General features: G+C 42.2%; 1 protein-coding gene across 2 annotated transcripts in view; it reads left to right on the forward strand.

The window, feature by feature from the left end:
- NLRC5 (NLR family CARD domain containing 5) overlaps positions 1 to 15,767 on the forward strand; it is a 98,467-nt gene that overhangs the window by 41,933 nt on the left and 40,767 nt on the right. For both annotated transcript variants that reach the window (XM_036751989.1, XM_036751990.1), the window contains exons 7-16: positions 1,341 to 1,424; positions 1,660 to 1,743; positions 4,509 to 4,592; positions 5,088 to 5,177; positions 5,727 to 5,786; positions 8,903 to 8,971; positions 9,324 to 9,407; positions 11,065 to 11,148; positions 13,484 to 13,573; positions 15,040 to 15,108. In XM_036751989.1, coding sequence (XP_036607884.1) covers positions 1,341 to 1,424; positions 1,660 to 1,743; positions 4,509 to 4,592; positions 5,088 to 5,177; positions 5,727 to 5,786; positions 8,903 to 8,971; positions 9,324 to 9,407; positions 11,065 to 11,148; positions 13,484 to 13,573; positions 15,040 to 15,108 — 798 coding nt within the window. The remainder of the gene's footprint in view (positions 1 to 1,340; positions 1,425 to 1,659; positions 1,744 to 4,508; positions 4,593 to 5,087; positions 5,178 to 5,726; positions 5,787 to 8,902; positions 8,972 to 9,323; positions 9,408 to 11,064; positions 11,149 to 13,483; positions 13,574 to 15,039; positions 15,109 to 15,767) is intronic.

Here is a 15,767-nt window from a genome sequence, read left to right on the forward strand (position 1 = left end):
AAATGACAGAAATGTAAAGTAATATTTTTAAAATTTATTTATTTTGCTTTTCAGCACGCAATCTGATATGGGCTATACAAGTATAAACATGTTAAACATATTTCCATATTAGTCATGTTGTAAAAGAAGAATTTGAATGAAAGGGGGAAGCTACAAGAAAGAAAAAAACAAAAAAAAAAGAGAGAGAGAAAATAGTCTGCTTCAATTTCCATTCAGACTCCATAGTTCTTCCTCTTGATGTAGATACCATTTTCCATCAGGAGTCTTTTGCAATTGTCTTAGATCATTGTATTACTGAGAAGAGCTAAGTCTGTCAAAGCTGGTCACTGCACAATGTTGCTGTTTTCTCCTGATTCTGCTCACTCCATCAGTTCATGTAAGCCTTTCCAGGTTTTTCTGAAGTTCACCTACTCATGATTTCTTATGGAACAATAGTATTCCATTAGAAATATAAATTAATATTAAGCATTGGTGCAGTACAATGGAAAGATACTGCCTTTGGAATAAGAGGGCCTGGATCCAGATAACATCTCTGATGCTTAATACACATGTGACCTCAGGCAAGTCTCTTAATCTCCCAGAGTCTCCGTTTCTTTATCTGTACAATAAGGGGGTTGGACTAGATGACCTCTAGCTTGAAGATTCCTTCAAACAAAAGCAAACACTTTTGAAAAGGGACAGGGCCAAGAGAGAAAACTGAATAAAGCGGGACAGGATAGGATGGAGGGAAATATAGTTAGCCTTTCACAACATGAGTATTGTGGAAGGGTTTTGCATAATGATACATGTGTAGCCTATGTTGAATTGCTTGCCTCCTTAGGGAGGGTGGGTGGAAAGGGAAGAGGGGAGAGAATTTAGAACTCGAAGTTTTAAAAACAGATGCTCAAAAAAAGGTTGTTTTTGCATGCAACTGGGAAATAAGATATCTAGGGAATGGGGCATAGAAATCTATCTTGCCCAATAAGAAAGTAAGGGGGAAGGGAATGGGGGGGGAGTGGGGTGACAGAAGGGAGGGCTGACTAGGGAACAGGGCAATTAGAATATATGCCATCTTGAAGTGGGATGGGGGGTAGAAATGGGGAGAAAATTTGTAACTCAAAATCATGTGGAAATCAATGTTGAAAACTTAAAAATATTAAATAATAAAATATGAAGATTCCTTCAAGCTTTAGATCTTTGACCCTATGAGTTTTCCTCTTGGTGAATCCTCTGATTCAATTATTTTATATAATTTTGAACTATATAATTTTAATTTATATTTATTAGATTTAATTTATATTTAATCTGTATCATTTCAGTTTTTTAAACCTTTCCCACTTTCTTTTTTCTGCCTCCCCTAGGGTTAGAAGCAGGAAGTGCAGAGACGCTTTCGCAGAAGCCCTCTCCAGGACATTGCCAACAATGGGAAATTTGAAGAAACTTGAGTAAGCTTTTTTCTTAGAGCCCAACTGGCTTCTGGTACTATATGACTCACTCCTCCCTAGACAAGCCATGGGGCATTGTGCCCAGAGGATTAATCCAAAGATGCTTCCTGCTCCCCTGGGGAAGGGGTACACACATTAGGCTACTCTCCGTGACCCTTGACTTTTTTGGCCTGTGGGTTCAATCAAGATTCATTCTCTCAGCCTCCACCTGAAGTCTGTGTCTGTACTTCTGTAGGTTAACCGGAAATAACATCACAGTTCGAGGCATTGGCCACCTGACACAAGCATTTACAGACTGTCTTCAGCTGGAAGAGATTAAGTGAGTGTGGGGCAATGGGATGGCATTAACCCAATCCAGGACTTTGGAGGTGAATAAAATTGTCCTAAATCCTCTCAACCCCCTATCGGCTGGCCCAGAATGCTTCTTCCACATCAAAACCGTGTACTCCTGAAAGGGGAGGTGGTGTCAAGAGTAATAAGACTGGATCCCAGAGGGCGGTGAGGTCCATGGAAGAGAGGGGAGGTTTTTCGTATTTGGCCTTGATCTTGTGGCAGGGTATTGGACTACTGAGGCATGTACATCCGGATAGCTTGGGCTTCTTCCTTCCCCTGGCTAATTTGTAATTAGGAGGTGAAGGGTGTGGGGACTGTGGTAAAAAGGACATTGGTTATATATACACACATATATATATATTATGTGTTTGGGATTGGGAAAGTATAGATAGACAGGTGACTGAACAGGACACCAGAAGGAATATATGAAGTTGTTCTTCTTTGTCCTTCATTCTCAAACATGAAGTAGGTGGTGTGGTTGAAGAACTATATTTGAATATTATTAGCTCAGCCATTCACCAGCTATGTGACCCTAAGCAAATGACTTTAATTTTATTTTTTTAATTTTTTTTTTATTTTTAGTTTAGAGTGCTCAGTTCCACATAATTTTGAATTACAGATTTTCTCCCCCCCCCAAGATGGCATGGAATCCAATATATCTTCTACGTATAATTTCACATTGAACTTATTTACACACTGACTTTAATTTTCTAAGCCTCAGTTTTGTTTGTAAATAACTAGGGGTGATAAGATATTACCTACCTCATAGAGCTGTTGTGAGAATGCAAAGATCCCTATAGCAGTCTCATGGAAGAGGCTATGAGTGGGTGGCGCAAAGTGAGAACAACACCCCTTGGGTGCTCTCAGGTACACACACGCCAAATCCCTACTCCTTCTACTGACTTGTTACCTTAACTTTTCTCTCATCTGGTTCAAAGGCAATGAAGAAGGTAAATTCTAAAATTTCTTCATAAATTCTCACAATGAAGAAACCATCTCAGTAATTAATTAGTTAGCTCTAAGCCTCTAGTTCATAAAAATCAGAGAAACTTTTCCCCATAAGTTTTTTCCTCCTTTCAGTGTTAAACTGCAATTTCATAGGCTAAGGCAAAAATCAATGTTACTGACCATATAATTTACTAACAGAAAGAAATAATGCAAAGAAATAGAGAAATGTAAGCTCTGAGATGGATCACCAGTCACAGCCAGTGACCTCTCTCTAACTGCTGAATCCCCAACTATGAAACCAGTTTGACAGTTTCTCTCAAGATGGCAGTTTAGGGCTCTCAGCAGGTGGTCCCCACAGAATGAGAGTTAACTCAGTTCTCTAAAATTTTTTCTTCAGATTCTCTCACCAATGATAGTTAATTCTTGTCATCTTGCACACACTCATTCTTCATGGATAGTTAACTGGCCCAGTCTCCTCAGGAAAGACATTCTCTTAGCTCTCTCAGGGCTTCCACAGATGACAGTTAGCTGTGAGTCCTAAAGTTTCTATTCCCTCTGTCTTAATGGTACAACAAAGTCAGTGACAGGGAGTAAGACTTCATTTGTGAAGTGCTCTGTAACCCTAAACCCTCTGTTTGGCATTCAAAGTCCATCATCACCTAGGCCCCTCCTACCTTTTTAGTCTTCTTATATCTTATCCCCCCACCATGTACTCTTTGATCCAGAGACACTGACATCCTGGCTGTTCCACAGCAAGACACTCCATCTGTCTACTCCCGGCATCTTCTCTGGCTGTCCCCCATTCCTGGAACATTCTCCCTCCTCACTCCAACTACTGACCTCCCTGGCTTCCTTTAAATTCCAGATAAAATCCCAGCTTCTATGGGAAGCCTTTCTAATTCTGGTGCTTTCCCTCTTTATTAATTCCATTCTATTATGGCTTCATAGGGGCAGGGACTGCCTTTTGCCTCTTTTTGTATCCCAGCATTTAGCAGAGTGCCGGGCATATAGTATTGACTAAGTAAAGCACTACATAAATATGAGCTATTGTTATTATAAGGTCCCACCAGTGTGTTTGTTTATAGGTGTGTTTCAAATTTTTAAAAAAGTTGGAAAATGATGACCTAGGAAACACAACATGACCATAAGTTGCACAGGGAATGGAGCTCTGGACTTTTCAAAGTGCTTTTGCGTCCATCTCATTTGATTCTCACAATAGTACTTCAAAGCAATTAGGGGAGGAGTTATGGCTTCTCCTTAACAGAAGAAAAGACTGAGTCTCAGTGAGAAGTTGCTGGCTTAGAGTCCCAGAGCTGGTTAGTAACAGAGTTCAGACTAGAACCCAAGCCCCTATCTCACATTGCCTTTCTGGCCCTGCCTCACTTAGCCACTGGATAGATCCCTAGTGCTCAGTGATCCTACCTGAGTAAAGCCACGGAAAAGTCTAGAACTTAATATTCTGGCACTGTTACCCTGTAGACCAGCTGTGAGGCTCCTGAGAAATAAGATAAGGAGCCTTCATTGGAAACTCTCCCACTGAACTTGAAGAGAGGAGAATGCTGAGTCAAATGCAACTGGCAGAGAGAAAAGCAAAAGCCCAGAGGAGAGAGGGAAGAATCACCACCTCTGCCTTAATTGCCAAGTGGGCAAATCACTTGTGTTCTCTGGGCCTTGCATCTGGTATTGGAGAGAGTCATGGTACTTATCTACCTCCTCTGAGCTTGGCAGAGTGCTCTAAGGTACTCAATAAAGAGAATCTCAGGATCCGATAGTGCCAAGGTAGTGACATGTGTCATGTTTCAGTTTGCAGGACAATAGACTGAATGATCCTTCATGTCTAAAGATCATCGAGATACTCCACAAGGTGCAACGGTTACAGAAAATTGAGTAAGTAGCTACCACCACTCATTTTAGACCAAAGTAGACAAAGCTTATCCTAAGCAGTATGTCCCAGTCTCTGTCTGCTCCCCACCACCAATCACAAGTGCCTGATGGCCACCTAGAATCCATTCTGGTAAAACTCAGGAGTAGAGTAGGATCTGTCCCCCAAGAAGGTGTCAGGCAACACTAGGGTTTATCATTGAATCCCAAGGCAGGATCCTGGACTCAGTGGGGCAGGTCCTGGCTTGGGGGACCTCTCTGGGCTCTCTGGTTCCACGTGGCCAAAACTCAGGGGCAGAGCTCAAGGGGCGGGGTCCAGGCAAAAGTATCCTGGATCAAGGGCTAGGCAGAGAAGGAGGCATGCAGAGTTCACGTAAGACAACTAATGCATTAAGGGGTGGGAAGGCGGGAGCAGAGGTGGGAGAAAGAAGTGATACTCGGAAGTTTGGACTGTGTAGAACTTCCATTCTGACACCTTGATTCTCTGCCTCAAATTCACAGCTTGAGCCGAAATGCAGTTTCTGATCTGACAATCCTTGCCTTGGCAAAGGAAGCAGTTTCTTACCCTAAAGTCACCACCTTGGAGATTAGGTGAGCCATGTGGTCTCAGCCAGAAACCACCTTCAGAAGTTGGGGCTCAAGGGCCAGGGAGAAATTAGAGGGGCAGAAGGTGGAGGCGAGGGAGAAGGTGGCCAGCGATCTCTGATGATGGGACATGTGGCTCCTCAAATTTCACTTGCCTGGGCTTTGGACCTTAGGAATGACAAGGTTGGTCACACCATGAAGAATTCCTTCATACCAGCTGTGGTGGTACAGTGCATAGTGTCCTGCTTGGAGTCAGAAAGACCTGAATTCAGATCTGGTCTCAGATACATGCTAGCTGTGTGACCCTGGGCAAGTCACTTAACTTCTGTTTGCCTCAGTTTCCTCATCTGTAAAATGGGGATAATTCGAGCACCTACCACACCCATCGTGAAGATCAAATGAGATTATAACCATAAAGCACTTAGCGCAATACCTGATGTATGGTGAGCATTATATAGATGTTAACTATTGTCATCATCCTTATTATTGCTATGTGTGTATGATCTGTCAGCCTAACCCAAACTTTGTTCTTCCTCTCTTATTTCCTCTTCACAGGCAAGCACAGATCACCATTCTCTTCTTTGTATCCTCAAAAAAGGCTCTGGAAATGCCTAGGTAAGAAGAGGTCATTGATAATTCTGACATCCCTTTTCCAGGTAACTGCAGGCCTCAATTAGTCTCGATGAGGAAGTCTGTGGACTCTGGGAAAACCATGCAAAATAGTTTTGTGGTATATGGAAGGAGCACTGGATCTAAGATCAGAAGACCTGGATCCAAATCCTGGCTATGCTATCCTCCCCCATGTGACCCTAGAGAATTCACTTCACCTCTGCACCTCAGTTTCTTCAACTGTAAAATGAGAGGGTTGAACCAGATTAAGGAGAATCTATAGCCTATTTTAACTAATGCATTAATTACAAGTGACCCTTCTATATTTCGTTAGAGCAACTAACAGTTCCTCTCCTTGATAAAACTGTTAGCTGGTAAGTGCATGTTTCAAACTAGTCTAGGCTGAAAAGTAATACAAGTGCATTTCCTTGAAAAACATTCTGATTCAAATTTTTCACTAATTCAGCCTTTCTCTAACTATTCTAAATTATTAAAGGTGGACTATACCTAGGAATTGGGTGTGAGCTGGGATAAAACTTTGGGTAAGGAAAGATTATAGAGCTAAGTCCATTTGGAAAACCTGAGGCTATCCAAAGAGCAAAAGTGGAAGAAATCTTAGTCCTGCAATGAACGGGGAAGCCCCTGAGGCTGCCCCAAGGAGCTGTGGGGCACTGGTTCCACCATTTAACTTCCTTTACCCATTTTCTCACTTCTGAAATGAGAGAAAGGGACGAGATAAACTCTGTATTCTCTTCCACTTCTGATGGGGCTGTGGTAAACAGTGGCACTGGTTTTTCTTACCCTCTTTGTGAAGGAGAGTTTATCAGAACCAGAGAAAGATTTGCAACACGTTTCAATTTGCAAGCCTTTTTCTGTTTGTGGTTCTCCTGGTATTTATCTCATAATTAGTGGCACGCTTGTTTCACCTCCTCTGCTTTACAGTAAGCTCCTTGAGGGCAGGGCCCTTCTTTATCTTTCTAACTCAAGAGCTTGACACCCAATAATGTCCTGTCGACTGCATGAAGTGACTGTAGCAGAATGGCAGATTCCAAGGTGGCCAGTCCTTGAGGGAAGGGGAAAGGAAAGAAACAAGCATTTATTAAGAAGGAGCTTATGACAAACAACCTCTGCTTTCTTCGTAAAATAGAAGGCACAAGGTCCTCTGCCAGCGGGGCGGGGCAGAAGATTTATGTTGAGGATGAAGGAGTAAAACAGTGAAGGACTGGTGTGTAGAAGAGAGGGACCAGTTGAGACTAGCTTGTAGTTTGCCCTAACCATGGTTGTGTGGTCTCCTCTAGAAGTGTCTGATCGACTGCTACCAAGGGCAGAGAAGTAATGCCAAAGTTTCTGTGCCACGAGGTCAGAAAGTGAGGTGCCGAACATACTAACAGAATCTTGTGGGGCTGATGCTGTGACAAGCATGAGGTGGTTTCTAACTGACACAGAAGGGTGAAAGCAAGCGGAGAAATTGACTGCAATCATGCATGAAGCAATTAATCCTCTGAGAGCGATGAAGACGTTGAAAAAGCCAGGGCTGGGGTTGGTGTTTTTTGAAGCAGGTAGTTAATTATGATGGTTGGTGTTAAATTTGAAAAGATGCTAACTCATTCTGAAAGAGAGCTCACATCTAGGAAGAATTCCTCCAAAATTCTATGATGCATTTTGAGTAACCATGCAATGAATAGCAGTTACTTGTTCTAATCTTTCAAGGGAAATGAGACAAAATAGCATTGGGGATGAAGAAAATAGAAGCCATTAGTGTAATATCATGTTTCCAGTTGGCAGGGAAAAACTCCAGCTAGAGATTTAGAGCTGTCAGAGTTAGAGATCATCTGGTTCAGTTTCCTCCTTTTACAAGTAAGAAAACTGAGGCTCACAGAGATTAAGTGATTTACCCAGAGTCACACTGACAGTAAGGAGGAAAGCTGAGATTTGAACCTGGGATCTCAAAACCCAAGGAAATCTTCATGTCAAAATCACCTGTGAAGATCTTACTAATTTGTTTCTTTGGCATCCGTGGCATTATTCAGGCAGGATTCATCCCACAAAATCTAAGAGTCATTATTTGGAAATTCTGATGCATTTGAGAGATTCTGCCAAATGCAAAACAATTCAACGAGATCACAATGACTGACTTTCCATTCTGACAGTTTCCCCTCTGCCCTACCCCCACCCCTGTCCCACCTCATCCCCACCCTTTCCTTCGGTCAGAACAGTTTTGTGCACCTAATAATGTTTATGAGCCTGGTCACCTACTTCACCTGCATTATCTCTGAGTGCCTTTTGGCTTGTTTATAAAAATGACCTTAAAAGAGGAAGACTAGCTACTGGTGAAGAGGTTTATAAAGGACAGAAATGTATAGAATGTAGCACTTTCTGAAGAGGTATTTTGAGCAGGATCAGTCAGCTTTACTGGAATAAGTGTATGGCCACCCCAAGGAAATGCTTGAAAGGGGACAGCATTCATTTGGATGGGTAAGTTCTGATGTGTCTTTTACAGATCAGTCCCTTAACTAAGTAGTCACATTTTAACATATTATGGTCTCAACAGATGATCTCTACAAGTCCTATCAGCTCTAAATCTTTAACTGGAGTTTTTCCACTGCCAGTCGGAAACATCGTATTACTAACTGATGGTTTCTATTTTCTTCATCCCCAATGCTATTTTGTCTCATTTCCCTCGAAAGATTAGAACAAGTAACTGCTATTCACTGCATGGTTGCTCAAAATTTCTCCTTAGATATGAGCTTTCTTTAGAATGAGTTGGCTTCTTTATTTCAAATTTAACACCAAGCAGCATCTTTATAAGAAATAACTATATAAATATAAGCAGTTATTTTTGGTAGTGCTAATAGCAATATTACTATTGCTATACTTAGAAAATCCATTCCAGCCACCTTCTGGAGGTAGAGAGGCCTGCAGCTCCTAACCACTACCTTTAATAGACCTGAGTGTTTTAATTTTCCCCTTTGGTCACCAATGTAAGCTTGAAAATGACTGTGGTTATTTGTGCCTAATGTCCTGGCAACTTGGCTGGTTGGAATCCAGATCTGGGCTATTTTGTTTACTGCTTTATGGACTCTAGATAGTATTTTAAAGGTTCTTGGGTTTATTTTCTGTAGATCCCAGAATGTGAAGAAAAATGAGCCCCCAGAGAAGGTTATGATTCAGGCCAGAAAGCTAACATTCAGGTAAGAAGGGTAAAGTTGAAAACATTGATAATTCAAGAATCAGTGATTTCATCAGTATGTACATTCCTTTTACGAAGGCAGACCTCAGCACCTCTATCCCTTAGTACATAGTCTTAGTAGATGATCTCCCAAACAGGGGAAGGGTGGTACCCCTGGGAGGAGCCATGTAGGAGTGATGTTTGGGTTGGAGGATGTCCTGCACGATGCTGCCCACACTCAGTAAGGTGTGAATAGTGAGTATCCAATTCTCATGTGGCTTGTCTTTGCTCCAATAAGTAGTACATCACCTCTACCTACCTTGGCTCCCAGTCTATCTCCCTTTCTTTCCTCACCTCTCCCCACAAATCCCCAGGCTTCAGAAATGCAACCTTGCTGTTCACCATGCAAAGGAGATAGCTGAGATGCTCAAGCACAGGCCCTACCTGGAAGAAGTAGAGTGAGTACAACACCCCCACACACCAGCTCTGGTTCTTGCTCTAGTCCCATGGGCTCCAAATGGGTGAGTGAGGTTGAGAAGTTGGGGGAAGAGACCAGAAGGATGGGAAGAGGCAGAGGTGGATTGCCATAATGGCAAAGGGAGTAGCTGTCCTGGGATCCCCAGGTTTGAGGGGTTCCGAGTATCCATTCTGCATTATAGATTGTATTATAGACTAGAGCAGAGGTTCCCAAATTTATTTGGCCTACTATCCCCTTTTCAAAAAAAATTACTCAGCACCCCCCTAGAAATCTACTTTCTTTAACCCTTTAACTTTTTTAAAAATTTGTGTCATTTCAAAAAATATTTGAACTATTTTTAAATGACATCTTAAATTTAATAATTTCCTGTAAATTTGTGGGTTTTTTCCTGCACTGAAATTTTGATCATGAAATATTATGTCATGTAACCATATAGTATCGTATTGTAAACAAGTCATTACACGCACATATTCCTGTCGATGCATCCTGGACTTCCCAATAATGTGCGACACGCTTGCCTGCCTACCAACACTTGCTTGTTAAGACCTATTAGGGAATTTGACCACTGATGCGTTAAAACTTAGATTTTGTGTGTTTATTTGAAAAATAAAGTAATCACTATGACTTTAACTTTGTTTATACAACAGATGAAACGTACGAACAATTTTTCAAAATTTTCTTATCTTCCCTTCTTTCCTTGTGCTTCTACCACTCCCTTACTTTTATTCAACACCTCCCAAATGCACCTGAGGCTACTACCACCACCCCCAGATTGTTTCAGTGTCTCCCAGGCAGTAGTATCACCCACTTTGGGAACCTCTGACATTAGAGGGGTGGCCCTAGTGACGCAGCTACTCCAGGGCCCCTGTTTTTGATTCAGATCAGGGGATAGGGTGAGCAAACAACTGTGTCTGAGCAAGTGATGTGTGTGAGTGGTACCTTGGTTCCTAGCTACCTGAGAATATCTCACCTGTGAATCTAGAGATTTAGATTAGCGGTAAATTAGGCACATTTCTCAGGTAGAGGAGAAGGAGAAGGGGAAGGGGAGGGGAAGAAAGTGCAGAATGCAGTTCTCCCTGCTTTTCCAGCCTACAATACCCTAATCTCAGCCTCCACTTTATCAGTGTTCTCCCTGATTCAAGGTGGAACAATCTCCCAGCCAAAAACTAGAGAGGTTCCCAAACTGTTTGTTTGGTGTTTTTTAGAGGTGTTGGAAGGGGAGAGTTATAGGCTACCAGGAGTGGTTCTTTGAGATTGGTGGAGTCCCATGTAATGTCAGGAGGGGTAGAGTTTAGATCACCCACTGACATGATTCCCATTCTTTCCTCAGGGAAAGTATAGTCTGGGCATGAAAGAGAGGATACCTTTCCAGATAATTTAGCTCTAGCCCAAATTCTTGCCTTTTTTTAAAGAATAGGGCATGAAGAGAAGGGAAGGATTCCTCAGTAATCAGAAGGAACCTGGGTGCTACTTAGTCCATCTGTTCCAGGCAGAGAGTAGATCTTCCCACTTCTACCTGGGGCCACTGGGACAGATAGGGAGGTTGTGGCTACAAGGGAGATGAACATATGGCTCCAAGTCCCTCAGCCTTCCCTATAATGGAAGCACTAACCACTTCTCACTTATCTGTGTCTCAGTTTGTCAGGAAACCGGCTGGGAGATGAAGGCTGCCGAGAGCTAGCAGAGACCCTGCCTGATTTGCAGATCGCCAAACAGTTTAAGTAGGTCCCAGTCCAAGTTCTGTAATGGGGAGCAGAAGATGCTGAGAACATAGCAGTGAACCATGCAACTTGCAATGAGCCTTGGTCAGCAGCGGAATGCACAATTGAAAAATACCATTTGCAATGTCTGTTCTTTGTTTATTGCCTCTGAGAAACCTACCTTTTATTAGAGCTGCCATCACGCACTGAAATGATCATAAAAGTCATCGGAAGAACTATGGACAAGCCTAGATTAGGGTCACAGCTGAAATCATGCACTCCTTCATTTTCAGAAGAGGAAGGGGAAGATCTTTCCTAAGGGTTATGAGGAAGGGCTTTTGTTGGGGGCAGGGTTAGTTGAGGGAGGACATGGAAGATAAATATATTGATGCCAGGGGCAAAAAACAGCTTCAAAGAATCCCTTTAAAAATGCACAGAAGAGAGCAGAAGGAAGTTCAGAAGGGCACATGGACAAGCAGTGCTGGAGTGGAACTAATACATTAAATTTGAATTATTTTTTAAAAATTGGATCACAATGGAAATGAATGATTTCATTATGGAGTCCTCTCCATTCTTTTTTTGGGGGGCAGGGAGTGTTTGTGTGTGTGAAGAAACATTCATGTTTGCCAATGTTTGTCTAGTTTATAGTTTTAAAAAAGAAAAAAATTTTAAGATCACCTAGATTTGGCAGCCAAACTGAGACTAAAATCCAGGAATCTTACCTCCTAGTCCAGTGCTCTTTCTACACTAGACTGTCTCCATATTGAGTTCCAATCTAGCCTTAGATGCTTACCAGCTGTGTGACCTGAGACAAGTCACTTAACCGCTCTCTGCCTCAGTTTCTTCATCTGTAAAATGGGAATATAATAGCACCTACACCTCAGGGTTGTTATGAGGATCAAATGAGATAATATTTGTAAAGCATTTTGCAAATATTATAGCAATGTATATATATATATATACATATATATGTATATACATATATATATGTGTGTATGTGTGTGTGTATGTGTATGTATACTAGCTCTGGTTTTTGCTATCTCTACCCAAGTCCCCTCATCATCCATTCATTCACTGAACAAACATTCAAGATGAGGGAGGTATAACTAAACCCCAGCTCTGATAAAGAAGATCTGGGAGCTGCACTGAACTGCAGGCTTAATATGAGTCAATAGTGTGAAATGACAGTTACAAAAACTCTTGGCGTCCAAGCCTGAATTAAGAGAGACATAGCAGGGGGCAGCTAGGTGGCTCAGTGGATTGAGCACGGGCCCTGGAGTCAAGAGGACCTGAGTTCAAATCCAGCCTCTAACACTTGACACTAGCTGTGTGACCCTGGGCAAGTCACTTAACCCTAATTGCGGAGAGAGAGACACACACAGAGAGAGAATGCATCCAGAATGAGAAAAACAATTGTTCCCACATCCTCTGCCCTGGTCAGACTGGATCTGGAGTTGGGGGCCCAGTTCCAGAGGATGGTGAGAAAAGCAGACCACATTCAGAGGGGGGTACTAAAGGGACTAGAGACTATCCCACAGGAAGTTCAGTCAAAGGAATTGGGGGTGATTAGCCTGAAGAAGAGAAGGTTTAGAGAGGCTTAGGATAGCTGACCATTTGTATGGACTCTTGTCGAGGGATTGATTAGATTTGCTTTGCTTGCTTGGTCCCAGAGAAAAGAAGTAGAAGCAGTGGGCAGAATTTGCGGAGAAATAGGTTCAAGCTTGATAGATGATATGTCTATATGTGTGTTTAGAAGTATTGATGCATCTGCATGTATGTGTATATGTGTGTTTGTGTGTAAATATACCCATGTGTATACTGTATAAATTGTGTATATGTATGTATAAATTCCTAACAATTAGAATTATTCAAAAGGACAATGAGCTGCCTCAGGAAGTAATGGGTTTCCTTTCACTAGAGGTCTTCGGGAGAAGGCTAGATAACCATACACTGTAACAAGGATTATTGCTCAAGTGCGGATAGGACTTGAGGACCTCTGAGGTCCCTTGAAACTCCGATTCTGTGATCTTTCTAAGCACTTGCCACAGGACTTTCTGTAGTATGGTGATACAAAAGAAAAGGAGGCACCGGTCCTGCCTTCAAGGAGCTGGCAGTCCAATCTGGAGCATTTTCTGTTAGGTGGCTGTAGATACAGATAGGGATTAGGGTTGGGAGGGAGGGTGGGCCTGGAGCATTTAAGAGCGCATAGCCAAATGAAGACTTCCAGAGAAAGAGCCATAAGGTTCATGTAACAAGAGCCCATGATCTCCTTGGGCCAGCTGGACCTGTGCCTCTATAAATTGAGAGGAGCGCTCAGCAGAGGAGCCACTGACCATTTCTCTGTTCTCTTTTGCAGCATCAGTGACAATGGGTTATCCGAGTATGGTGTATATCGCTTGCTCACTTCAGCCAATGCCTGCAAGAATGTGGTGGAACTAGATGTCAGGTAATGTGAGCCCACTGGGGGAGAGTACTGCAGTCTTCCCTGTCCCACCCAATGGCCAGGAGTCTCTTTTTTTCAGGACAGGGTCAGGTCTATCAGACAACCCCTTCCAGTATGGTTAAATGTGCCTTACAGATGATCTCATCCAACTCCTTGAATTTTAGAAGTGAGGAAATTTGTCCAAGGCCACAGACAGCAAGTCATAAAGCCCAGAGTTGAATCCCTAACCAATGTGATCCAGCAGAAAAGAGTGGACTAATGGACTTGTTACTTGCTGCCCAGGTGACCTTTGGCAGACTGCTTGACCACTTGAGCTTTATTTTCCTCATCTATAAAATGGGGGCAGGCATAGATGAGGGAGCCTTCTTCCAGGTCTAGCTCTGTGATCCGGGTCCTCTCACTTCACAAATGTCTTCTTTCTTATTCTGCTCAACAACTTCTCCCTTAGCTTTGGACCCCACATGGATCACATGGATGTGTTTGGGACATCTTGTTGGTGGCAGGACAAGCCTCACATTATTCTTAGCACGTAGCCTAAACCTGCTTTAAGCAGACTCGATGAAATATCTGAAAATCTAAATTCACACGATGGATAAATTAGAACGTGATGTTTTACAGTTCCTCTTGGGCATTCAAAGTAGGATCATATTTGCCAAAATCTGGCTTTTAGAAGCTCATTAGTTGTAGAGAGGGACAACCCATTTTCTCAAAACTAGTTTCAGACCATAAACAGTGACTTTCTATAGTTAGGACAGAGAAACCCCCATAGCTGAGAAGGTCTAATCCATAAAGGGTTGGGATGCAGAGGAGAGTGGGAAATGCTCAACTTCTGAAGACCAAGCCAAAGGAAATGCCTAAATACATATGAGAGATATTTTAAAATTCATTTTAAAAAATACATTTTATTGATGTCTCTTGTTTTCATATCATCCATATTTTTTGCTGTGTTAGTCCCACTGAGAGCTATCCCTTATAGCAAAAAAAAAAAAAAAATCAAAATGCCCAAGAAAACTAACCAACATATTAGAAAAGACTGTTGTGATAATGCAATATTCCAAACATCCCCTACATTAGCAATGAAGTAGGGGAAGATGTTTTTTTGTATGCTAAGCTTGGTCATTATAATATTGTAACATTCAGTTTTTACTATTTGATTGCTGTTGTGTTTACGTGTGTGTGTGTGTGTGTGTGTGTGTGTGTGTGTGTGTGTGTGTGTGTAATAGTGGCCTTCTCTAGTGCAGGGTGAAGAGGGAGGGAGGGAGACAGTTCAGAAGTTAAAATGCAACAAAAAAACATTTAATTAAAAAAGAACCATGGATTGTTGTAAGCAAACTAGCAGTCATAGATTGAGTCATGGAGATAACTTAAGATAATCTTTCCAGGTTCCTGCCAATCCTGAGGTTTTATGAAAGGCAGTGACTGAATAGGTCTCCTATCCCCTCATTCATCTGCTTCCCTTCCTTTTGCAGCCTGAAGAACAAAACTGCCATCCTCAGATTTGCTGGGGATCAGGAGGAGAAGGATCAAGCCCAACCCAGGTATTGCCCAAATGTTCTTTCAGGATCTGTGACCACTGCCATTCCGTTTTTGTTTGTTCATTGGTTTTTGAGTGCACTCTAGTATATCTCTGTCCCTGTTTCCACCTCTGGAACAGGGCATATGGCATCAGAGGGTGCCTGCTAAGGGTTGTGTGTATGTGGATGCATGTGAGTGTGTGTATGCACATGAATGCATGTTTGTCTACCTTTGTGTCATTCAGGGTTACTTTACTACTAGAACAAGGAGCTCAGCAAGTGAGGCTGGATGCTGTTGCCCTTGTAGGCAGCTAAAATCATCTTCAGCCTTGGCCATATCCTTTCACCCATAGCCCTCAGCAGCTGTAAGGCAATTGGTTTTCCTGACTCTTAGCTTTTCAAGAGAACTATTGGAAATCCCCACAGTAGATTTGAAGCTCCTGACCTTGGCCATGGGGCACATATTTTGTTCAGAGTGAAGTCACTGAAAAAGTATGACCACTTCTCTGGTTAGACATAATGCACTATTGTCTTTCAAGTCACAGTCAAGTTAAGGTTACATCCCTTTGCTAGTCAAAAAGAGAGAAAACAGGAGTTGACTGTGAAAGAGGCTATAGGGAGATGATCAGAGATTCCTAAAAGAATAAAGTGTCTCTTCTGTGAAAAGGTCTTTTGTGTGTTTG

This window comes from Trichosurus vulpecula, chromosome 3 (assembly GCF_011100635.1).
Source record: "Trichosurus vulpecula isolate mTriVul1 chromosome 3, mTriVul1.pri, whole genome shotgun sequence".
NCBI lineage: Eukaryota > Metazoa > Chordata > Mammalia > Diprotodontia > Phalangeridae > Trichosurus > Trichosurus vulpecula.